Consider the following 24610-nt stretch of genomic DNA (forward strand, 5'->3'; position numbering starts at 1 on the left):
GCAGAGATAGCCTGATGTTCATCCTGTTCCACATTATTTTCTGTAGATTCTGACCGAGAAGATGGAAACTACTGCCCTCCTGTCAAGCGAGAAAGAACGTCCTCTTTAACCCAGTTCCCACCTTCACAGTCAGGTAATGATAAGAGCATTTATCTTTTTGTCATTTATTGTTCCCTTCTGACACCTCACATCCACCATCTGACCCCTGCCCAGATCAGTTAGGATCAGCCTGAGATGTGGCCTCTCAGGAGTGAACTCAGAAGTTGCCCGAGTGGAGCACCACGTGTCCCCCATGTGCAGTCAGTGACACTTAACAGCATGGTGAGACTTAGCAGACAGAGGATGACAGTAAAGAAATTGTGCCTCTGAAGTAGGAGACAAGGGCCGAGCATTGAGAGCCCTTTTGGGAGGGGCTCTGACCATTCATAATCCTTCCTGAGACTGCTGTGACACTGTGCACTGACAGTGGAGCAGCCCAGGGGAGGGGACTTGGTGAGGCTTGGAGGAAGGGCCAGAGCATTAGTTTTATGCTGCCCTCCAGTTCCACTTTGCTACAGCCCGTCTCGGTGCACTCAAGCTGTTGCTCAGAGAGTTCCACTTCGTTTGTGGACCCCCGTGGACTGGCCCACACCCCAAGAAGCAATTGCTGCTGTAAAGAAAAGTCTTAAACTATACCCAGGGCATACCCAGGGCATCTGTGCAGTGTGGAGGCAACAGGCCCTTAGGCACACAGGCAGGTCTGGCAGAGGCAGGTTTCTAGGACAGAGTGGTTGGGGCTACTCAGGAAGCTTAGACAGCCTGGCCCTCGCCTCCAGAATGCAGCTGCCCTGCAGGGTCAAGGGTAACTGCTGGCCCTGGGCTATTCCCCGAAGTGACTTGGTCCACACTGGTATTGTTTTGTGGTCTGTGTGCATCACCAGTTTGGAGGCACATGTGTGTGTAGAGATGAGTTCTGGTTGCACAAAGTAAAATGCACTCTTGGGAAGTTCACAGAAAACGTTTTGCAGTTGGGAACTTTGTGGCTGTGGCTATCACTGCAAGGGAAAGATCACTCAGAACGTGGCTTTGTTCACACAGAGATGCACACATTGCAGGAGCACAGGGCAGAGGCAGCGCCCAGCAATGCTGTCACGCCTCCTGCCCTTAATGTCTATTTTGGATATTGCCATATCCTTTATCAGCTGCATGAGGCCCCCGAGCAGACACGCTGTCACTTGTCCCCAGATATTAAGGAGCTGCCTGGTTGGTTTGCATCCTTGTTTAAAGTTTTCTGCACACCTGGATAGGTGCTCCTGTAGGAGGAGGCAGCTTCCCTTCCTACTCAGTCACCGCAGTGTCAGGGCAGAAGTGGAGCTGGAGATTGGTGAGCATTAGTTTTATGCTGCCCTCCAGTTCCACTTTGCTGCAGCCCGTCTCGGTGCACTCAAGCTGTTGCTCAGGGAGTTCCACTTCATTTGTGGACCTCATGGGCTGGCCCACACCCCAAGAAGCAATTGCTGCTGTAAAGAAAAGTCTTAAACCATCAGGGTAGGGCACATGCCTGGCTGCTGAGGAGAAATGGGCTGAGGCAGCCTTCAGTGAGGCCCTATGTGCCAGCTGGCTGCCCCTGCCAGGGCCCAGGGTGCCAAGGTAGGGCTGGGAGTATGAGCTAAGATGGGCAGCCAGCTGTCAGACCGCTTGAGGCTGTAAGGACAGGCTCCACTCTCATTGAGAGTTTAAATGCTTGTCTTCGTGCTCCTGCATGCAAGAGAATCCCCCCTTGTGTGCCCCGCCTACTCATGCTCTTTTCCCTCTTGTTCCCTCCCCCGCCTGCATCTCCATGCCGACAGTGTCAAAACACAATGTTTTTATGCCATCAACCTTCTGCGAGTCCTCTGCAGGCAATTCTGACTCAGACCCAGGTGAGACCTCATGTCCCTTTGCCCGTCCACCTGTCCCTGGGGATTTTCCTGAGATAAACACAGTAGTGAGATTCTCAGTAACTTAGCAAGACTCTGTCTCAAAATAAAAAACGCCCTGGGTTCAATCCCCAGTACTGTGTGAGAGAGAGAGAGGGAGGGAGGGGGGAGACAGAGAGAGAGATTTCTTTTCAATTTTTCACACAATGTATCCATATTGTAAAAAAAAAAAAAAAGGAAGAAAAATTCCCTTGCCCAATCTCCATTCTCCTACCCCAAAATAGCTACTATGAAGCGCATGTGATTTTTTTTTTTCCAGATCCATTTCTGTGTATTAAATTTTCACATTAATATTGCCCAGGTCTGTTAGATAAGCATGTATCATCACAACTTTAAAGCTGAGGAAAACAATGTGATCCCTTCTGCAGAGTACAAGAGCCTTCCTTTTTTGGTCTTTTGCTAGAGAACCAACTCCAGAGTGTCCTGAAAATTTCTCCCACATGGCTGGAATTCCCCATAAAATATTTAGTGAGCAAGTTTAACAACCCACATTCTGTAACCCAGCCTGCCTTATATAAATCCATTGCCAACTTCAGAAGCGTTGTGAGATAAGTCCCATGCTGGCAAGGGAAGAGGTGACGTGAATTTTTATAACTTGGGTGGCATAATTTGAAACAGTGGAATTCATTTTGACTCTACAAGTTAACTGTTTCAACTGACCCCCTGACCTCATCTCAAGGAGGAGCTTGGTTCTTCAAGGTCCTCAGAGCCAGCCGGTAGGTTGTACCTGGGTGTCACTTGGGCAGGCAGCATTCTGAACCATGGAGGCAAAGTCCGCCAGTCCCTGGTTGTGGTCTCCATTATCCATCATGGGAGCACTGTGAGCACAGGTACGAGTCATTCTTCAGATGCACCTCTGAGTCTCCCCTGTCCTCTTTGTCCACTAGTATTAGGAGCAGGTGGCCCAGGAAGCCAAGATGGCTGGGGTCCATTCCACAGCTTAGACAAAGCCTTGATTTAAAGTCCCTGATACCCTAGTGCTGGGCATGTGGGAGGCGTGTCAGGGCAGCTGCACAGTGAACTTCACGTCTTTTTTAACTTTAATTTTGAAAACCTTCAGTACTTAGAGAAGTCGTAGAGTGTTTCCATAACACTGTCACCTGGAGACTGCCTTCCACGTCCTTCATTTGTCCACGTAGTCTTTATGGTAGAGGGATCATGTCCATGTCACACCCTGTGTATCTCACTTTCCATCTGCTAAACCAGAGTGTCACATTTCCATCTGTGAAGGTTGTAGGCCATGGGTCTTGTGGAAGTCCTTGGGTTTGGTGAAGAGACCCAGGGAGTGTCTTGGGTGGGAACCCCCAGGGGGGACACCCTGTTCTTGGTGTACACCGTATTGGCTTTGTCCTCTTGCTAGCAGGGTTCCCCTTGATGGCTCAAAGAGGTGAAATCATCCAGTTGTACCATTTGCTTTGAACATAGTTCACCAGTTGCACCAATCACGTGAAGTCATTTCCCCCACCCCAATCAGGCAGATTCCTGTGTTGCTGGGTCAGGTGCCCTTCGTTCTGTTTTCCCTGTTTTTCTCTGTTTTCACATTTTTTTAATTGGTGCACTGTAGTTCATAATGGGGTTTGTCCTTACGTATCTGTACCTGTTCACAACAGAACAACATAATTTGGTCAGCACTTCTCCCCTTTCCCCCAGGTTCCCTTTGTTCTTTTGAATACTTTTTTTTTGCTTTCTGTCCCAACAAGAGACTCCATGCTTGTCATCTTTCCCTGTTCCGGTCCTGGACTCTTCCTCATTTCTCAAAGGGACCCTGTCCTTTTGTAGTAGAGAATGGCCTTTTGAACCAAGGTCTGGGTTCTGAGCCTCTTGTAGGCAGACCTGGGAACATGCGCAGCTCTCCACCTGCGTGATTGCTCCATCTCTTTCCTGTTTGCATAACCCAGGGCCTAACCTACCTCTCCTCTGCAAGGAAGAAACCTGGCTCTGCCTCTTCTCAGCTCGTCCCTCCCCTCAGCAGCCTAGCCCACTCCTGCCCTGCCCTGCCCTCCCCTGCCCTGCACCGCCCAGCCCAGCCCAGCCCAGCCCAGCCCATCCTTGCTCAGTGCACACTTCCACCAGGCCACCTGCTCTGGGATCCTCTCCTCCATCTGGTGCAGGCCAGGTTTAGTTCCAGGGCATCTTCCTGACTAAATCAGGAGTTCCATCGGGGGTGGCATTGTTTCCTTCAGACTTCACTTGGGGTCCCTGGGAGGCGGGCAGAAAGCACTCAGATAGCAGCCTGCTTGCTCCGGCCTGTCTCCCCGGCAAGCCGGGGCTGCCCCTGGGACTCTGTTCTTCCACTGGGCCCATGGGAAGCAATGCCTGCACCCAGCAGGACCTGGGATGTGTGGGGGACATTGGGGTCAGCCCACAAGGCAGCAGCTTTGTGTTGCAGACAAAGCGCATTTCTAAAAGAAGTGTTTCATGGAACAGGTCCTACAGCAGGGCCTCCAGAGCTTGGCCACCCCACAAGCACACTTCCCTGCTACTTTGTGCCCCCTCTGTCCTCTGAGTGCCCAGTTGCCATTAGAAGCGTCCCACCCCTACGCAGGCGTACTTTTCATATTTGTCTTGTGCTTGGAAAGGAAAAGGCAAGACGTCTGTCCGTTCACTGCAGCACCCAGCATGGATTCCCTGTGTGTCTGTAGGGTGGGCCAGGTTTGGGGTAGGCCATTCAGTGGCCATGATGTCCCAGGCCTTCTGCCCCTGCCAGCCTCTCCTGGCATAGGCTCTACCCAGCCAGGTGCTGAGGAGCAGTCTATAGCCAAAACATAAATGTTGTAAACTGGCTCTCAGGGCTTCTGAAAAATTATTTAAATTGTGCATTTGACCTCAACTTGAAAAATGTGACTTAATAGCTAGTCATCAGCTAATAACTCAGCATTTGCCTTCTGGAATGGACCACCTGGCGGGCCTCTTCCCTGGTGCTTTGGCACCTCCTCGGGGGGTTGTGTGGCCACTCTGTCAAACCAGAGACATCAGCCTCACAGCACTGGGCTCAGCAGCGCCTCTTCAGTGGGCCGCAGCCTTCCTGCTTGTTCTGAATTCTGACTTGATCTTATTTCGTGTCTGAGAGTTTGATCTGATGGGATTCTTAGGATTTTGATGTCGTTTTCTTGTACAGTTGAATGGCTCTTAATGAACCCGCCAAGTTATGCTGCGAACATCATCATTAATTTCAGAACCTTCCCACTACCCCAAAAAGAAGCCCTCCTGGGGATCATGAGCAGTCACCCCATCCTCTCCCAGCCCCCAGAAACCATGAATCCATTTTACTTCCTGTCTCTGTGGATTTACCCCTTCTGTGCATTATATGCATAAACACATACACACACACACATTGTATATATATTATATGTTAATGGGTCTTTATTTTGTCCATTTATTTATATGCAGCACTGAGAATCGAACACAGTGCTCCACACATGAGCCACAGCCCGACTCCTGGACATTTCTTATCAATGAAGTCATATACTATGTGGCCTCTTGGATTCTCTTTCCCTTTATATTATTAGTTTTTTAATTCTTCAAACAAAATTTGCTTCTGTTACATTTATTCCCAAGTATTTTATTTCTCTTGGTGCTGTTGAAAATGGAATTTTTTTCTTAATTTCATTTTCAGAGTATTCACCCTAGTATATAGAAACACAATTGATTTTTATATGTTGGTCTCATGCCCTGCACCCTGGCCTGGGCTGACCCTTAGCATAAAAGCAAGGCTGCCTCTAGACCCTTGCTCTCTCCAGAAGACCCAGGCCTTTGTGATCATCCTTCCTATTATGGATCAGTTTAGACTGCTCTCACCACCTTCCGTGGGCAAGGTCACTGAGACCTGCCAGTCGAGGGATCTGTGGACAACAGACTGTGCCAAAACCAGGCTTTCTAGCCCTCCCAGGATCCCTGGGCACTTGCTGTTCTCGCAGGTGGCCAGGGGTGCTCTTGTCCAGCACCAAGGCAAAGCTCCAGAGGCATATCTGGGGGTGGAGCAAACCCACCATCTGCCACTTTGGTCTTTTCTTGACCTTGGACACATTCTCTGATGGACAAGTCTTCTAGGAAAAAGGAGACCAATCCTGTTGTCCTCAAGTGTAAACCCTAAGCTGTCTGCCTCGAATCCCGCTCTAGAGGCAGGGCTCTGATCTTGGGGGACTTCATCACCTCCGCTGATGCCTTCATCCTCCTGTCCGTCCCCTGTTGTCAGCACTTTGCCCTAGAGCCAGTGCTTCTTACAACCTGGGCTGCCCAGCTGCCTGCTGGCTGGCCCCAGCTTCTGCCTTTCTGTTAATTTGGAAACGTTTCCCAAGTTCCTTAGGCCCATGGTCACTGAGGCTAGACCTGAAGCCCTTCTTCTGTCCTCTGCCCTCTGGGCTTGGCTGCTCTGCCCCAGGCAGGTCTGCTTTTCATGTTTTGTCTTGTGCTTATAGAGGAAAAGAGCAGCGGGTTCCGGCTGAAGCCACCGACACTGATCCATGGCCAGGCGCCCAGTGCAGGTAGGTGGCCCACATCCAGAAAGGTGATGGGAATGGCTTCCTCAGATCTTTCCAGGCTCCTTCACAGCCTGCTGTCCGGGTGAGACCTGACCTGTGAGCCATGGAAAGCTGCTTACGGAGGACCTCTCTGAGCAGGGAGCTGCTGGGGCTCTCTGCACTCAGAGCAGGAGAGGCGGTGTGGGCTGTGCTCAGCAGCAGCAGTGGTTCCAGAGTGTGGCCCAGTGTGCCAGGGTTCACCTGATGACCAGAGCACCTGGCTCCCCTGCACCCTGCTCATGAGCAGGGCCCAGCAAGGGAAGGACTTAGATGGAAGCCTGCAAGGACAGGACACCTCCTCTCAGGGTCCTTGCCCAGCCTGTATTTGGCAGAGGGATCTTCTCCATGTGGTTTTTAAAGAGTAGGTACAGAAGATGCCTTTATATGATCCCAGAGTCCAAAATCTGGGGAATTGCTGTGAATGCCATGCCCTCCCCTCCTCCTCACCATCTGCTCTTCACTTTTTTGGGGGGTGGGGGATACTGGGGATTGAACCCTGGGGCCCCAGCCCTTTTTATTTCTTATTATGAGACAGGGCCTTGCTAAGTTGCCGAGGCTAGCCTTGAACTTTCGATCCTCCTGCCTTGGCCTCCCGAGCTGCTGGGATTACAGGCGTGCACATGGTTTCTCTTCACTCTTGAGTCCAGTATTGCCCTTGATGAGTGTACTAGCTGGTTAATTCACAGTCATGATTGGTGATGTGGGAATTTCATAAAGAGCTAGAATCTGCGTGTCTAGTTGTAAAGAAAAGGTTTTCTAAAAGCTGCTTCCTTGCCTAATCCAGCCAGCAAGGGACACTGGGGTTAGTTTGTTCTGAAGCGCCTGGGGGACGGGGGTGTGTGGGGGGGGGGGTGCTGCATTTCTGCTGGGCATCCAGGGCCCTAGGAAAGCCGACTTCCATTGCAGGTTTGCCAAGCCAGAAGCCCAAGGAACAGCAGCGCAGCGTTCTCCGCCCAGCCGTACTGCAAGCCCCACAGCCAAAAGCACTGTCGCAATCCAGTAAGAGATGCAGCCCAGGAACCACTGAGTGTACTCAGAAATACAGAGAACAGAGGAGGTCCTTTAAACCAGCCCAGGCTCCCCGAGGCTCTGGGCAGTGTGACTGGGTCACACATGCGTCACCCACTCACTGTCTTCATAAAAGCCAACCTGAGCCTGTGAACGTGTAGATTTGTCCCTGCATGTCTACAGACAAAACTTAGCCATGAGCCACACAGGTCTTCAGAAGACTTGCCAGTTATGGCCATGGGGCCAACATTTTCATCTTCCTGCCCACTTCACACCCACTCCTGAGCTGTGTCTCCCTCACATCCATACCAGGAGCAGTTTTTCCTATTTCCAGTTCATCCTTAACCTTCTTATTTATGAGCTTTTCTTCTTTTTGGTCTTTCCCTGTAATTGAGAACTCTTCATCAGAAACAGCTCAGCCTCTCAACACAGGGAACTGGTTAATATTTCTGAAGGGTTTTTAATTATAGAGGAAATTATCTTAATTTGATGTTTAACAGTCAAAGCCAGATTTATTTATTTATTCATTTAATTTTGGGGAGGGTACCAAGGATTGAATTCAGGGGCACTCAACCACTCAGCCACATCCCTAGTCTTGATTTGTTTTGTTTTATTTTATTCAGAGACAGGGTCTCACTGAGTTGCTTAGCACCTTACTTTTGCTGAGGCTGGCTTTGAACTCGCAATCCTTCTGTCTCATCCTCCCAAACCGCTGGGATTATAGGCATGTGCCACTGAGCCCGGCTAAGGCCAGATTTTAATGTTTGAGTCATATGCTCTCCAGAGTTGGGTTTATATATATATATATATGTTTGTTTATTTTTACGTGGTGCTGAGAATTGAACCCAGTGCCTCACACATGCCAGGCAAGTGTACTACCGCTGAGCCACAACCCCAGCCCAGAGTTGGAGGGTTTTTTTTTTTTGGTGGGGGGGGGGGGGCTGTTTATTTTTGTTTGGTACTGGGGATTGAACACACGGGTTCTTAATCACTGAGCATGTCCCCAGCTCTTTTATTTTCTTTTTTATTCTGAGACACAGAGTCTCGCTAAGTTGTTGAGGCTGGCCTGGAACTTGCAATCCTCCTGCCTCAGCCTCCTGAGCCGATCTCAGTGCAAGTGGCTTTTAGTAGAGATGCCAGGCCCTTTCCTACTAAGGGGACTTGACTGTCCAAAGGAGGTCCCTACATGGGGTGCAGCACCTCTACAGCTATAGGAGAGGTGGGCTGGAGGGGTCCTGGCTGGATGCCCAACACTCCCCACTCTCCTTTCTTCCCACAGTCCCTAGCAGTGGCACCAATGGAGTCAGCATCCCAGCAGACTGCATGGGGGCAGCGACATCATTATCACCAGAAAACCCTGCACGGAGAAGTCCCTCTGAATCTGCTGACGAGGCACATGCACTTGAGGTCAGTGTGTTCTGGGGAAGGGGGCCACCATGTGCCCAGCCCAGCGGGACCGGAGAGTCAACTCCTCTTGCCGAGTTCACAGCTCTTTAGCCGTGGGCCTGTTTTTGCATTTGCTCAGTGGTCTAGAAAAATACCCAGGCTGGGAAGTATATAAAGAAAAGAGGTTCATTTAGCACACAATTTTAGAGGCTGAAAGTCCAAACAGGAGGGCACCAGCTCTGCCTAGGACCCTCTGGCCGTGTTTCTTCATGGCAATAGCGTCTCGGCAGGAGCGAGAGGGAGATCACAAGGCAAGACAGGAAGCTGGGAGCAGGGAGGGGACAGTCCTATTCTTTGATAACATCTTGCCTAGAGAGAACTCCCCAGGGTCCCATGACAACTCAATCAGTTTCTTCCAGGGGCAGTGCCCCCACCCCACCCTATGCCCCAGCCACCTGTGCTAGGCCCCACCGTTTCAAAGTTCCAGCATATCCCCATTTCCACATGGGGGACCATGCTTTCAGAACGAGAACCATCATCCTGTGCCCACAGACCCTAGAACACTGGCAAACCATGAGCCTGCCAGGGGGGTCCTTTCCTCAGCCCGGGAGATTAGCGCCTCAAGCAGCCTGCTGGGCAGGCCCTGTGCTACCGAGCATCTGGCCCCCAGTGTGTGTGGTCCTTTGGGGTAGCTTATCCTGAGTCCTGGGAGTCACTGGGTCCAGAGGAGTGGCTTTCATGAATGATTGTCTTGCAATATTTCATGGGAAGAAGAACCTCCCCCTCTGCACACAAGAGTCAGTTCTCCAGGATTTGGGTGGTTCCATTGAGTTGGAAAGCATGCCTGGGGGCAGCTCGGGAATAGTTCATTTAAGAAAAATTAAAAGGTCCCCCAGGATTCCAGGACTGTGGAGGCCCAGGGCAATGTATTTCACAGCAGCTGAAGTGGGGGACATTAGATGACCAGCTGCTCCCAAGCTTGGCAGGTGCCTTTTGGTCATCTGCAGTAATGCACCACTTGGCATCTCTGAAAAGCCTGCCTGGACCCGCGTGTCTTCTGTACTCTGCAGCCGAGTCAACAGACCTGCTGCCTGTGGTTTTGAACCCTCCACTCAGGTGGGAGCTTGGCTGTCTCTAGTTATGTTCTAGAACTTCCCCTGCCCCTGTGTTCAAACCACAGGTCTCAGTTGGGAATGTGGGAATAGGAAATGCTGAGGCGTTGAGGGCAGTGGGTCAGGAGCACAGATCTTCTGAGTTGGAGGGGCTCCTGGAAGAGACCCAGCCCGTCCCTGACACTGCTCACTTCCTGACAGCGAGTGCATGGCTGTGCTGGTGGCACCAGTTGCCACAGCTCACACGAGCTGTAGAGTTTCAATCCGTCCCAACCCAGAAGGTGTCCCCCTGAGTTGCCCTCCTGCATCTAGCCCTTCCCCAGCCCTACAGGCCACCGGGATCGCTCCTCTCCATCTCCTGTGCTGGGCTGCGGATGATTCTATCTGGCTCCCAGTTCCTCCTGACATCCCCCTTCTGCCATCCAGCCAGTGCTCCCTGTGGGTGTGGGTGGAGCCACACAGGCCACACATGCCACCAGCAGTTCTGCATGTGGCTGACACTAGGACAGAAGTGGAGGCTCTTGCTGCTGGCACTGCCACACTTGCTATCCTCTGACACCCTGGTCTGCAGGGACTGAGGGTTCACCAGGCAGACTTTTGTCTTTCTTGTCACCTCAGAAACATGGCACACACTGACATGCTACCATGGGGGACCATGAGATAGTAGACTTAAGGCTCAGGTGACACATGGGGCTTTATTTGCTTTGCTTTTTTGGCAGTGCTGGGATGGAATCCAGGGTCTCCCATGTGCTAGAAAAGGATTAACCACTGAACCACTCCACCCGGTTCACTTTTGATCAAAATGGATTTACACTTTCATATCTCACAACTTGTTTATCTTTCTGATTGCTGAGGGCATCCTGCCTTTCTCGGTAGCAGCTGCATTGTGAGTTTTTCCCCCCCGTTGTGTTTTAAATCCTAAGTTATGTTAGTCCTTTGGCTAACGATGAACCTCTGGGTTGTTTCCAGCTCTCTGCCAGTATTGATGGTGCTGCAGCAAGTACCTTGCTCTGTCTCTGCCAGAGCCCTCCTCGAAGTGTTTCTGAGAACAGGGTCTCAGAAGTAGCTTCTAGCCATGTTGGGTGTGATGTTCATCTCTGCATCTTATCCACCTAGACAGAAAGGCCACCACTCATCAGTGGGCTTTTCAAAACCAAAACCTAGTCTGACTCTATGCCCAGAAGCTCTGGTACCATTTAGGCCACCCTGGCCTTACAAAGGTCCAATCCTGTTAAGTAACCCAGGGGACTATGGGTTGGTTGCAAGCATCCCAGGGTGGGTAGAAGCCTCCAGCATTGCCTGTCCAGGCCACCGCATCTCACTATCCACTTAGGAACCACCTCTGCCAAGGCATGGGAAGAGGCTGGCAGCCCTTTGCCCTACCAAGGCAGGGGGGGCCTCTTGACCCCTTTATCTAAAGCAGAGCCCTGCGCCTGTTTAGGGAACCTGCAGCACATGGAATGGGTCCTTGTCTGCCTCTCCCACGGCTCTACCCAGGGAGAGCTGACCCTGCTGCTGGCAAGGCAGGTGTGCTGGGGAGTCCTCAGGCCCCCGCTGGCCCAAGGACCACAACCGAAAGAGCCACATGGAAAAGACAGAAGAGTGTTCTGGTTCTGTGTATCTGGGCTAATGTGTCCCCTTTTCCCAATTTTTGTGTTTTGTTTTTAATAGGAGAAAGAGCCCCAGAAAAATGAGTCTAGCAATACTTCTGAGGAGGAAAACTGTGAGAAGAAAGATCAAGTTGCACAGCAAGCCTTTGTATTTGGGCAGAACTTGAGGGACAGAGTTAAGGTATGTGATCAGGGATTGAATGAGATATTGAACTACTGAGTTGATTTTTATTTATTTATTATTATTATTTTTTTAATGACTTCGTGTTCAACAAGAAAATCAGTGGACTTTCCTTTAGATTTAACCAGAATATCTGAAAATACAGAAGGGGGGGTTTATCACGGCTCCCAGTCTGAGCTCATCCAGCCTGCTCCGTCCCTTTAGGTCTGAGCAAGGCAGCCTCTCTTGGAGGAAGGACATGGCAGAGGAAAGCTACTTAGTTCAGAGCAGCCAGGAACGGAGACAGAAAGGGTCTGAGACGAGGAATACCCTTCGAGGGTGCGTGCCACGGCCTCCGTCCATCCTTCAGTGGTAGTTCAGTGGTGCAGCACACCTGGGCTCCATCCCCAGTACACATCTTCAGAACACTGCTGCGTTAGGGCAACCTTCAGCACACACCTTTGGGGTCACTCGTGTACCAGCTATGACAAACCATCATCGCCTTTTTTTTTAAGTATTTATTTTTTAGTTGTAATTGTACACAACACCTTTATTTTACTTATTTATTTTTATGTGGTGCTGAGGATCGAACCCAGGGCCTTGCGTGTGCTAGGCAAGCGCCATTGAGCCCCAACCCTGGGCCATCACCTTATTTTTGTTGTAGTTGAGACAGACTCGCACTGTGTTGTCCAGGCTGGCCCTGAGCTCCTGGGCTTAAGTGATCCTCCCGTCTCAGCCTGGAAGTGGCGGGAACAACAGGACACAACACTGTGCATGGACACCTTATTTTCTCAAAAACAGGTTGGGAGCTGGACATGGTAGTACAAACATGTGATCTCAGTGACTTGGAAGGAAGGCTAAGGCAGGAGGATCCAAAGTTCAAGGCCAGCCTAGGTAAACTTGGAGCCTCTGTTTCCAGCTGATGAGTGAAAAGTAAGGAAGGCTGCAGATGTAGTTCAGTGGTGCAGCACACCTGGGCTCCATCCCCAGTACCACCAAAAAGGGTAGGTGAGAGCAGGCATCTGTCACTGGCTGCCCTCAGGTGTGTCAGTCATGTCTGGACACTCGAGTTGAGTGGGAAGCTTTGGCAGTGTCGGAGGACAGCGTCTCTGGGCCCATGGGCTGGAGCCCTGGGAAGCCCCGAGCGCTCTGCCACAGCTCTTCAGCAGCTCATCTGGTAAGAAGCTTCTGTAGTAGCCTGAGAGGTGGCATCAGTGGCTATCTCTGGAACAAGTGTGGTGTCACAACTGGGGGTGTCCCAGCATGGAGTGGGTGGAGGCCAGGGATGTTGCTCAGCATCCTGAAGTGCAGTACTCAGGATGCCCACCCAGAGAATGACCCAGCCTAGTGTCCATAGCACCCAATGGGAAAGCTTAAAATAAGGAATCAAAAATTTCTGCTGAGAAGGTGCTGGATAGTCTTCCTGCTGTCTGCTTGTTAACTCCCTGTCCGACAGCAGGACCAGTCCTGAAACACAGAAACTAGGTGTTGACGCTGCCGCAGCTTTCAGACAAAATAATGAGTCTCTTTTGCCTGTTCCCACTAGGGACGGGTGAGAGACTTGAAATACACCTACACTTAGGCCATTCAGGCCCAGTTCTCTGTCCCTCACATTTGGGGGTGGCTGCTTTGAAGTGGGTGGGATCAGGGTCTCACAGATGTCCAGAGCCTTGGAGTCTTGATGTCAGATCTCTCAGCATCTCCCCTGAGGGCAGCCTTGAAAGAGCCTCAGAGAGTGCTTCTATCCTGTCTGTACCCAGCCCCTTGGGAGGCCCAGGGTGCAAATCTGTGCTCTGTGGTGTGGTCAGAAGTACTGGCCCGCACCAGCTTCAGGGCAGGTGTCTGTGGCGAGGTAGAAGAGCTTCCTGAATGCTCTGTGGTCTGTTTCTCTATCTTAACCACTAAAAGCCACATGTGAAATTGGTGATAGCCACACATAGCACATGCACTCAGCAGGAGCTGACCTCAGAGCCATGACCCACAGTGCAGGGTCCTGCAGACAGATAGCTGTAGAGCCCCAGGCCCTTCTGTCCTGATGGGGTGTTTCTGTTCACAGCTGGTGAATGAGAATACCGACATAGCTGGCTTGGAGAGTGCCGGACAGCCCAGCTCAGACACACCAGCTGCCACCAACTACTTTCTCCAGTATATCAGTTCCAGGTAGGTGTCAGAGCTGGGAAGAGGTGGTGGAAGAAAGCCTCAGCCACGGTGGGGCCATTCATGATCTTTCTGCCTTGGGCCTGGGGACCTTGGTGGTGGACCAGGAGCCAGCCCTGTCCTTCCCAAGGGGTGTGGAGCAGGAGGAAGCAAAAGCCATCATAGTCAAGGTACCCCAGGCCCTCCTTTACTCCCCCTTCTGGGTGAAGCCATGGGCCAGGGTTGTCCCAGACAACGACAGACCTCCTGCAAGACCAGAGTCCAGTGTGCTCATCAGGGGCATATGGAGGATACAGCCTAGCCTCAGAGTGACCCTCTCACGTGGACCAAACGACTAGAGCAGAGCTGATAGGGCCAGTGGCAGCTTGGTCACCTCCTGTAGCCACGAGGGGCCAACCCCAGTGCCCCTTAACGTGGGTGTGGCTACGTGGGGTGAAGGCTGTGGGTTACCCTGGTTGGTGCCTGAGGTGCTACTCCCCAGAGCTTCAGAAGGAGAGGTCTCCCTGCCTGGGAGACAGGCCTGAAGAGCTAATGAGTGTGGCCTCCCCTGTGTCATTGGGATCCTCCACCAAGCAAGCTAAGGCTGGGTTTCTGCCTGGCAGTGTGCATGGCCCAGGGACTCTGGATCCCACTAGCTGCAGCCCGTCAGTAGAGGGAGAGGGGTCCAGACTGCTCCCTGCCGATGTTGGGGGGGTGGTCATTCCTGCACCTGCATGTTGGTGTACGCGTGTTCACACGTGCACATTTACCTGATCACACACTCGTGGCACATCTCCTCTCCAGTTTAGAGAACACAGCCAACAGTGCCGACGCTTCCAGCAACAAGTTCGTCTTTGGCCAGAACATGAGCGAGCGTGTTTTGGTGAGCAGCCCCTCGTGGCACTCTTCTTCTTGGACCCCAAAAGCTTTTAGCACCAACCCCTGATTGATAGGCATGTGGCTGTGGCTGCCATGTCTCCTACAAAATCAGGACTTTAAGTTGTAAATAAAAGAGAAAGAAAGTCAGGCTCAGACTCGGCTTAAAGATGGACTGGCCCTTGACTCTGGTGGCCCAGGGGGCTGACTTAGTCCTAACTTGGTCTTCCCTTGCAGCCATGGGGCCAGACTGGCAGCCAGAGTGCCTTCTCCATCCCTATAAGGGCAGTCGGAATGAGTGACAGCCGTGTGAGGCTGAAGTTCTTGGCCATATGCTGCAGGCCCCCAAGCCCCACCCAGACCACAAGTCTGTAGCCAGTGGGGGCAGCAGGTCTTTTGTTCCCTGTTGAAGTAGAGCCAGCCATGTCTGTGGAACGAGGTCATCCTGGGCATCTGGGCACACATCGTGGCCAGAACACTTGGGTATATGAAAAGGCCATTTTCTGTTCCAGAGAGCCCAGCTGGCATGGGAGAGGGTTCTAGAGCACTGTTCCTCCTGCCTCTATTCTTTCTCTTCCCAATTGAACGGCCACAGCCAGTTGTGACTGTGGGGAAGGCTCTGTTCTGGCCCGTCCTCGTTCTTTCCAGCTCTGTCTGGTTTGTAGCAAGTTGTCCCCACGTCAGTACTGCCCTTTTCCTGCACAACCATCCGTTCACAGACTCACTTCACAGGTTGGTGTGCAGACAAAGATGAATGGCACAGCCCATGTTGGCAATCTGCTGGTGGCGCAGGGCTCCTGGTGGTGCTAGGAGAGACCGTGTTCCCAGAGCTCTGGGGCAGCTCTCAGGTGTTCACATGTGACATTCAGGGTGGCCCGTTCAGACTGGCCCCACATGGTGCTGGGGAGCATCACGCAGAGTCAGGGGCCCAGCTAAGAAGGGTCCGGCACTGCCCTCCCCACCAGGGCTTTCTCCACTCCTGTTTTTGCCACCAGCACCACGTAGTCATTCTCCTTTTGTTTCCCTGCAGAGTTTCCCCAAGTTAAATGAGGTCAGCTCAGATGCCAGCAGGGAAAACGCAGCTGCCGAGTCTGGATCTGAGTCGTCTTCCCAGGAGGCCACCCCTGAGAAAGGTACATCCTAGTCCCGCAGGTCAGCTTGGGGTGGCCAGTGACAAGGGACACTGTATCTCTGCATCCGATGGGGGAGGACTGCAGGGCCTGTCTTCCCCAGCATGGAGACCAGTTAGGAACAGTCTGAGAGCCGTGGTTGTGACCAGGTGCTCTGAAGCAGGCCAGGAAGGTTCTCCTGCATCCTCTCTCAGGAGCCCCGCTGTCCTGTCCTCTGAGGAATGAGAACATTTCACATGTAGTGGCTCTAGATGGTTTTCCCGCAAGGTCTCCTCGAGGCAGTGCGTCTGGCCTGCTAGGGGTGGCCGGCCTCCCCAGGGCAGACCAGTACTTTTGAACCACTGGGAGGCATCCCCTCGCCCCTTTCCAAATACATAGTCAATCTTGTTTAGCTAATAACATTGCAGAGTCCCTGGTCGAGTCAGCAGCTGCCTACACCAAGGCCACAGCGCGGAAGTGTTTGTTGGAGAAAGTGGAAGTGATCACTGGGGAGGAGGCAGAAAGCAACGTGCTACAGGTGAGGGCTGCAGGGAGCTAGCGGGCACAGGCGTGGGGCGGTATCTTTCACAGTGGCCCCAGGCCCTGGTCACAGGCCCGTTGAGGTTACACTGCCTGCCCAGGCACTTCTCATACTGACTCTTTGAGGCAGCTCACGGATGAGACTGTCCTAGCACCTCCTCTCCTCTCCCATACTGAACAGCTGAATTACTTGTCATACTGGCGCCCCATGTAGTCCTGGCCGGGGGGGTGGGGGGGTGGGTATGGGTATGGCCAGAGCCTGGGCGCCCTTCCTGAGGTACCCCCTTGGTGTGCTGCACACCGCCCTCGGCCGTCCCTCCCTCCAAATGGATGTGCATGTGTCCGCCAGCCTCGTGGAGTGCCGCGGGCTTCTGTTGGCACTGCTTTTCCACCCAACATTGTTTCTTTCATCTGTTCATGATAGGGGGGTCACTGATGTGGGGGGGGTCCACATTTTTTTCCTCTGAAGGGCTACATGAGGTTTCTGCCGTGTGCTTTTCTCCTGTTAACACATGTGAGAGCTTTGTGGAGGGATGGCGCACAGCTATAGAAGGTGCCCTTTACAGCGCACGGTTCAGGGGTCGTCAGTGCACGCACAGAGTTGCACAACCGTCACTACAAATGAAAACGTAAAACTTTTTCATCCCCTAAAAAGAAGCCTCATTTTCCTGAGCAGTCATCCCTTGCCCGCCCCAGCCCCTGACAAGCACAAATCCATTTCCTGTCTGTGGATTTGCCCTTTTGGACAGTTCCTGTCGGTGGAGTCGCGTGCTCGGTGACCTGTTGTGCTGGCTCCTCGCTGAGCTTGTTTCAGGCTCATCCCTGCCTTAGCGTGTCAGAGCCTGGTTCCTTTGCACAGCTGAGAAATTCTCCAGTGTATGCTGGGACCACACTTGCCTGTCCGTTCACCAGTTGATAATCAGTGAGCTTTCGCATGGACACCTGGGCATGGAATTGCTGGGCCAAGTGGACACTTGGTGTTTAGCATTTTGAGGAACGCAGAGGGAGTGCTGTTCTTCCACAGCAGCTACCCCACGTCACTCCCCTCCTGCAGCAGCTGACAGTCTCTGGTTCTGGCCATCCTGGTTGGGTGGGAGGAGGTATCTTGTAGTTTCTTTTGTTTCTAAAATCATTTTTTTTTAATATCTCTTTATTACTGTTTGACTTGACCTAGTTTAAGGGAAGGATAAAAAAACTGGGCAAGGCTGGGCGCAATGGCTGTAAATTCCTGTAAACCCAGAAGCTCAGGAGGCTGAGGCAGGAGGATCACGAGTTCAAAGCCAGCCTCAGCACGTTATGAGGCGCTAAGCAACTCAGTGAGACCCTGTCTCTAATAAAATGCAAAATAGGGCTGGGGATGTGGCTCAGTGGTCTGGTGCCCCTGAGTTCAATCCCCGGTACCAAAAACAAAAAAAACTGGGCAAGGACCTGCCATGGCCCTGTGTCATAGTTTGCTGGCCCTGGTAATCCAGGTAACCCACACAGAGACGGGGTGTGCACGACAGTGAGCCGATAGGGCCCTGCTCACCAAGGGCCATGTGTATTCCAGACCCAGTGCAAGCTGTTTGTCTTTGACAAGACCTCACAGTCCTGGGTGGAGCGAGGCCGGGGGCTGCTCAGGCTCAACGACATGGCATCGACCGACGATGGGACACTGCAGTCCCGACTTGGTGAGCTGCCGAGGGAGGGGCTGCCAGGCCTCCTGCAGGTGGGCATGGCAGGGTCCCTATGGAGAGAAAGGGCTTGGGGTTGTTCCAAGATCAGACAAGAAGTGCCTTTCCAGAAGGAGTGAAAGGGAAACCTGACCTGGCCTAGGAATGGAAGACCAGTCGAGACGGGACAGTGTGGCCCCAGCACGCCCAGTCAGCCTGCCAGCTGGGCACCCCCAAAACAGGCCTGACCCAGTGACTCCAGCTGCCATCCCTTCCAAGACTTCTCCCTAGTGTTGAAATATTTAGCAATTTTTAAATTTACTTTCACTGATAAAATAGCAATTTTATGATAGAAAGGAGAAAGAAGAAATCAGCATTAATTATTTCTTTTTAAAGAGAGAAGTCTCTGCTCGTAACGTATTGATTCCTCCTGTTTTGTGGTCCTTTTTAAGGAAATAGGGCAATTTTATATCCTGCTTGTTTCACTTACTATTTGTGAGCATTTTCCAATAGCATTAAATATCCCTTTAAAATAAAGATTCTCCAGCCCCCAGGCGCAGTGGCCCACACCTGTAATCCCAGTGGCTCAGGAGGCTGAGGCAGGAGGATGGTGAATTCAAAGCCAGCCTCAACAACAGCGAGGTGCTAAACAACTCAGGGAGACCCTGTCTCTAAATAAAAAAGAGAATAGGGCTGGGATATGGCTCAGTGGTCAAGTGCCTCTTGAGTTCAATCCCTGATACCCCCCAAAATAAGTAAAGATTATCAGCTGGACACAGTGGTCATCCCTGTCATGCCAGCTATTCAGGAGGCTGAAGCAGGAGTATTGCAACTTCAGGGTTTGTCTGGGCAACTTAGTGAGGCTCTGTCTCTGTCTCAAAATGAAATTTAAAAAGGGCTGGGGATGTAGCTCAGTAATAAAGCACTTGCCTGGCATGCATGGAGCCCTGCGTTCCATCCCCAGTACTGCAAAAAATAAAGAAATAACAATTGGTTTTGAAAACTTCTATGTGAACATTCTATTGGCAATTACTATATTTTAGTCTCTGTTTATTTAGCTGCTTTTTTTTTTTTTTTTTTTTTAATATGGTGCTGGGGATTGAACACAGTGCCTCATGCATGCTAGGCCAAGTGCTCTACTACTGAACCACAACCCTAGCCCCCTATTTAATCCCTGACAGACATTTAGGTTGTTTCAGATTTTTGTAAACTATCATAGATAACAAGACGGGGCCATCTTAATGCATGAATTGTATTTCCATAAGTAAGCTTGTTATAAAAGTGAATATGTGCACATACTGGGGAAAGCTGTGTACGTGTGTGTCTGTGTTTAAAAGCACATGCTCATCTTTTCTCATCTTCTCTGATCAAAGTATTTTTTGTGGGTTTCTGGCCCAAGGTAGCTCACATTCCCCTTAAGCGTTGTTTTACACAGTTCAATTCAGAAACATCCCTGAGGTCAGAGCAGAGATGAGAATCATCCTGCTAAGTTGCCAAGGCTTGCAAAGTTGCCTGTGCTGGCTTCGAGATAGTGGTCCTCCTGCCTCAGTCTCCTGAGTCACTGGAATTAACAGATGTGTGCTACCACACCAAGCTTCAATTGACTTTTACTATTTTCTTATGGAAGCATTCAAATGTGTGAGCAGAGTGTGCATGGTGGGGTTCCCCAGCTGTTGTCAGCACATGCGGCCAGCCCACTGCCATGGATCCCTCCCCCCATTACCAAGCACCACCCTCGGCACCCTGTCCCTTCCCCAGCCCCCATGTCTGAGGCAGGTACCTGGCCCAGGGATGTGAGCACAGGGAGATCTAGCTGAGAGGGCCCCTGGCAGAGGTGACAGCCTAGCCCTCCAGTGGGCAGGGCTGAGTCAGCAGGAAGATGAGACTTAGCCATGTCCATGCCATGGACACAGGCCAGGTGCATGGGCCCTGGCAGTGTGGGCAGCATCCAGAGAGACAAGGCCTGCCCTTCCCTCCACAGCACGCTGCCCTCCTTCCTGGCTTCCTTTTGGTGGATGCTGTAAGCAGTCTTCTTACTTCCTCTTTTTCCTAAGAAAACCAGAGGATAGGGGCCAGGACTTGGCCCAAGAGTGGGGATGGTCAAGAGGGCCCCAGCTTCCCTCTCAGCATGTGCAGCCCTCACCTCCTACAGCCCGTCTCCTGCCCTCTCCGATCCCCCATTTCCCCAAGGGAATGGCTGTCCTGGCACTTGCCTGTGTGGACCAAACAGAACTCTCACAAGGCCGGATGTGGCCTCCAGCCACTGGCTTGCCACACCAGTCTGTGCAGCCACCGATCCACCAGGGTCCTGCAGGAGTTGGGCTGGAGAATTGCTGGCTGGCCAAGTTGGATTCTCTTTCAGGTTGTTGCCTCTGGTGGTGGCGGGGTGGGGGCCAGGCTGAGTGGCCTTGTTGGTTACAGTGATGCGGACCCAGGGCAGCCTGCGGCTGATCCTCAACACCAAGCTGTGGGCCCAGATGCAGATGGACAAGGCCAGTGAGAAGAGCATCCGCATCACCGCCATGGATACTGAGGACCAGGGTGTGAAGGTCTTCCTGATCTCGGTGAGCCACCCTTGGGCAGGCTGCTGGACTCAGAAAGAAGGCTGTACCCCATAGTCCACCCACCACGCGGGGTTCCTTGACATGCTGGGCGCCACTTGCCTGGACTCTGGGAGGTAGACTCCTGTGGGTGTCACCCAGACCTGTGTTCTAGCTGTGGAGAATGGGGTGTGCCCTGAGGTCAGCACACCCAGAAGGAAGCCTCACCCTCTGTTTCCTTCTCCCTGTCTCCCCCTTAGGGGCTGGCCAAGGTCAGAGGTGTGCTTAGGACAAACAACCCTGTGTGTTGGTCACCCCATCCTGTGTCATGTGAACGGATGACACGTGTCCCCAATCTTGACCTCTGTGTCCTGGCCCCAGTATCCTCCCAGCCACCTAGGGGTGGGGATGGCCTTATGGATGTGACCGGTTGGCAAGCCAGGTCCCCTTGTGAGTAGGACACCTCCCACCCCCATCCCCAGCAGGATGGGTCCCAGGGCCCTCACAACCCCCTGCCTCCCCCAGGCCAGCTCCAAGGACACAGGCCAGCTGTACGCTGCCCTACACCACCGCATCCTGGCCCTTCGCAGCCGTGTGGAGCAGGAACAAGAGGCCAAGATGCCTGCCCCTGAGCCTGGGGCCGCCCCATCCCACGAGGAGGATGACAGCGATGATGATGTGCTGGCTCCCTCGGGGGCTGCCGGGGCCGGTGAGCCAGGCACTGCCTGCCCAGGAGGGGCCCAGAGCTGACCTCCCGGCCCATGTGGGCCAAACCAGAACTGGCCCCAAGGTGACGCTGCTCTTCCCGCAGGCGCAGGTGAGGAAGGTGACGGGCAGACGCCTGGGAGCACATAGCAGCCGGCGCACAGGAGGCTGCTGCTTGGTCGTCTGTCTGCCGCCCGCCCCCTCCCCGCAGGCAGCGGCACCATGGGCGGAGCCACACCCACTGGGTTGACCACAGTCTGGATCTGCGTCCGTTGGAAAGCAGACTCACTCGGGAGCTGCCTGGATGTGGTTTGGGACATGAGACCTCATCATATTGATGAGCAAAAAAAAAAGAACGTTCCTCCCTGCCCCTCCTCTGAAATGGCACATTAAGACTTGTCACAGCTTCTCACTGGGACTGGGAGACCTGGTTTCTTCACCCTGCGTGTCGCAGCCTCTGGGTGCAGCAAGGGCCTCTGGCCCCCCTGCCACCGCACCCTCCCTCCTGCATGGGTGGCACCTGCCTGGGAGCAGTGGCCAAGCCTGGGCTCTGCTCCAGGAGCCAGCACTGGGCCTGGGTGCTCCGTGTGGCTCTTTGTCTGCCATATTCTGATTTGATGGGTTTATATTTTACAATTTTTTTTTTTTTTTTTTTTTTTTTTTAATTTCCAAAGGCTTTGTTTTCAGTTCTGGGATTGAGTTGCTCTCTTGCGCTGAGCAGGCACAGCTCCTTGAGGGCTTGTTCTTGTGGTCCTGGCCTCTGAGCCAGGGTCAGTAGGCCCCCACTCTGCCCACCTGGGTTCCTATAAGCTGAGTCACGGGATGGTGGGGTGTCCGCTTCCATCTGGCCTAGGTGTGGAGATGCCTATCTAAAAAAAGGCCACGGAGCCTGGGAGGGGCCCCAGGGACCCCTAGTAGCCTCTTCCCCGTCCACATCATGTGATCCATCTGTCCGCGGGCACCTGGCGCCAGCCTGCTTCCTGCTGTGGGCCACTCCTTGCACAGCCCTGGACATCATACCCTCACAACGGGCTGGGACCTCTGGGAGAGGCAGCAGGGCCCTAGCTAGCCATGGGGACCAGGTCCCAGACAGTACGCTGTCCCCATGCACGCAGTATACAGGAGTGGGTGCCTGGGTACCACCCCGTAGGGCAACCCATAGAGGAGGTGGACCTTGTGCACAAGGCTCCTCAGGACTTTAGAGGAAATCCCCCAGCCCTGCCCCCCCCCCCGGGGTGAAGAGGAGGCCCCGATTTGCAGCTGTGCCACCCACACCTCCAGGGGCAGCCAGAAGCCCCAGGGCCAGGGTGGCTCCGTGGGTCTGCACTGCCCAGCCCCCTGCAAGCCTGAGCCAGGGGAGACACCAGAGGCCTGCCCAGGAGATCCGGTCACACTTCTCTGCTTTACGCCTTAGCCAACTAGTGACAAGGAAAACCAGACAATGCCCATGTGTTTTGGAACATTTATGTAAGATTGTCATATGAAATGTATTTGGGAACTACATTAAAACTTTTAACTAAAACCCCAGCCTCCTGCATGCCCCAGGGGCCTCAGGAAGCCAGACAGCCCAGCCAGGAACAGCTTACGCCTCACAGGGAGAGGTGCCCAAGTAGCCTGGCTGCCCGAGCACCCCTGCCGCCCTGCCTCGCACTCCACACCTGGGCAGGAGTCCAAACCGCCTCCCAAGACTGGCCTCCATGTGGAGCCTCCACTCGGACCTGCTGTTTGCTTCCCCCTCAGGGGTCACCTGGCTCTCTACGGGATCCACGGGGGAGGGAGTGAGGGTACCTGCAGTGACTGGGGCCTTGGTCAACAAGCGGCCTAAGGGCTGCTTTCCCTGGGGTCCAGAGCCAGTGACCTTTGGAACTTTTGTCCCACGTCTGCCTGGTGGCCCAGCAGGAGGCCTGGTCTCACCAATTCCTCAGGCTCAGTTCTCACGGATTCCACTCCCACTCAAATCCCACTCGTGTCCCTGCTGGGGCTGTCTGGGGAGGGGCCGGCTCAGGCAGGTGGGAGGGGTCCTCGGCTCTGGGCACCAGCTGAGCGAGGGCAGTCTGCTCACAGCTGCCACGCACTGGTCATCATGGCCACAAACTCTTCATCTGTGTCCACGGAGGCGCTGAGGCCACTGTAGTAGTCCTGGAATTCTGCCAGCGTGACCTGTGGGCAGACAGGCTGTGACTGGGGGGCCAAGGCTGGACACCACCTTGTGGGGAGGAGAGCCCTGCGTGGGCATCCACCCACCTGCCCGTCCTTCTCGGAGGAGTCGAAGGTGTCCAGGAAGCAGCGGAGCACATCATCCTCCCGCCACTCCCCACTTTGCACCTTGGGGTGGGCACGACCACTGTACACTCCACGGAGGTCGTCCACAGTCACCACGCCATCCCCGCTGCGGTCCAGCTTGGCAAAGGCAGCCACAATGACTGCCTCCCGGGCCTGGGACATGGGGGGCTGGGGGAGGGGTTGGTGGTGACTGGAGGCAGAGGGTAGGGTGTCCCCAGCACACCCCTCCCCCAAGATTGTCAGGACAGGATGTCACCCCTGATGGGCGCTTCCTAATAGCAATCCTTCGGGGTGAGTCAGCCTCCCTGACTCTTGTGTCCTTGGATACCCAGAAGTGGGCCTCACCCTCAGGGCCCGCAGAAACTCCTCCAGGTCCAGTGTCCCGCTGCCATCGCGGTCCCAGCGCTTGCACACACCCTCTGCTTCGGCCTCATCCAGCAACATCCCCAATTCTGCCAGGCCCCGCCGGAGCTCCCTGGCATCCAGCACTCGGCTCCCATCCTGGTCCAGGCGACGGAAAAACCTGGGGTGGGGGGGTGGTTATGGTTGGATGGCAGGCAACCCCAGGGCTGGAGTCTGGAAGGTTTGCAGAAGACCCCGTCACCTGGCCAAGCTCCGGATGCCTGAGACCCCTCGGGACAGGCACTGTGCCCGCAGCCTCTCCACAGTGGCATCCACGGCATCCATTCTGGGTCGGGTCTGTGGGCACTTGGGACTTCCCACCCAGCTAGCCAGGCACAGGCTTCAAGCTGCCAACCAACCCACACTTGCTTGGCTGGCCTGTGTCTGTCCCCAAGTCCTGCTGACTTTGCTCTGTGTTAGGTCTGCGTCCTGCCTGGCAAGACCGTTGCTAAGGGTGGTGGCTCTGGAGACTGGGAGGGGCCCAGCTGTTAACTCTCCACGTGCTGAGGCTGATGGCGGTGCTGAGAGATCTGCTCACTCACTCGCAGCCCCAAGAGGTCCAGGCCTGGGCTACAGCCAGGCCCAGACAAGCAGGGACTCTTGCTGGTCACAG

General features: G+C 53.5%; 2 protein-coding genes across 16 annotated transcripts in view; one reads left to right on the top strand and one right to left on the bottom strand.

Annotated features, from left to right (window-relative positions):
• The window catches only part of Ranbp3 (RAN binding protein 3), a 55974-nt gene extending 33140 nt beyond the window's left edge, over window positions 1-22834 (top strand). For 6 of the 15 annotated variants that reach the window (XM_046443945.2, XM_058579181.1, XM_046443949.1 and 3 more), the window contains 14 exons: window positions 47-133; window positions 1830-1901; window positions 6377-6442; window positions 7385-7477; window positions 8766-8893; window positions 11656-11775; window positions 13811-13914; window positions 14695-14773; window positions 15797-15899; window positions 16289-16413; window positions 17965-18085; window positions 20489-20631; window positions 21133-21316; window positions 21419-22834. In XM_046443945.2, coding sequence (XP_046299901.1) covers window positions 47-133; window positions 1830-1901; window positions 6377-6442; window positions 7385-7477; window positions 8766-8893; window positions 11656-11775; window positions 13811-13914; window positions 14695-14773; window positions 15797-15899; window positions 16289-16413; window positions 17965-18085; window positions 20489-20631; window positions 21133-21316; window positions 21419-21462 — 1469 coding nt within the window. In that variant the 3' untranslated portion in view covers window positions 21463-22834. The remainder of the gene's footprint in view (window positions 1-46; window positions 134-1829; window positions 1902-6376; window positions 6443-7384; window positions 7478-8765; window positions 8894-11655; window positions 11776-13810; window positions 13915-14694; window positions 14774-15796; window positions 15900-16288; window positions 16414-17964; window positions 18086-20488; window positions 20632-21132; window positions 21317-21418) is intronic. The other 9 variants (XM_058579185.1, XM_058579183.1, XM_058579186.1 and 6 more) reach the window with 3 other exon arrangements.
• On the bottom strand, window positions 22761-24436 carry Caps (calcyphosine). Its single transcript, XM_046443984.2, has 4 exons — window positions 24200-24436; window positions 23941-24118; window positions 23557-23763; window positions 22761-23472 (listed from the first exon to the last, which is right to left on the bottom strand). The coding sequence occupies exons 1-4, from the start codon at window positions 24280-24282 to the stop codon at window positions 23371-23373; spliced, it is 570 nt and encodes a 189-aa protein (XP_046299940.1). The 5' UTR covers window positions 24283-24436; the 3' UTR covers window positions 22761-23370.
• Window positions 24437-24610: the final 174 nt, after the last annotated feature.

Source organism: Marmota monax, unplaced genomic scaffold (assembly GCF_021218885.2).
Source record: "Marmota monax isolate L192 unplaced genomic scaffold, Marmota_monax_Labrador192_F-V1.1 WCK01_AAM20220418_F8-fsc00102, whole genome shotgun sequence".
In the NCBI taxonomy this organism is placed as follows: domain Eukaryota; kingdom Metazoa; phylum Chordata; class Mammalia; order Rodentia; family Sciuridae; genus Marmota; species Marmota monax.

Excerpts from the sequence above, each read along its gene's own strand:
- Caps (XM_046443984.2), bottom strand. The coding sequence starts at position 24,282 with ATGGATGCCGTGGATGCCACTGTGGAGAGGCTGCGGGCACAGTGCCTG. Across the intron at positions 23,764-23,940 it reads AGTTTCTGCGGGCCCTGAGG|CCCCCCATGTCCCAGGCCCG; the intron begins GTGAGGCCCACT and ends CCCCTCCCCCAG. Across the intron at positions 23,473-23,556 it reads CCTCCGAGAAGGACGGGCAG|GTCACGCTGGCAGAATTCCA; the intron begins GTGGGTGGATGC and ends GTCTGCCCACAG.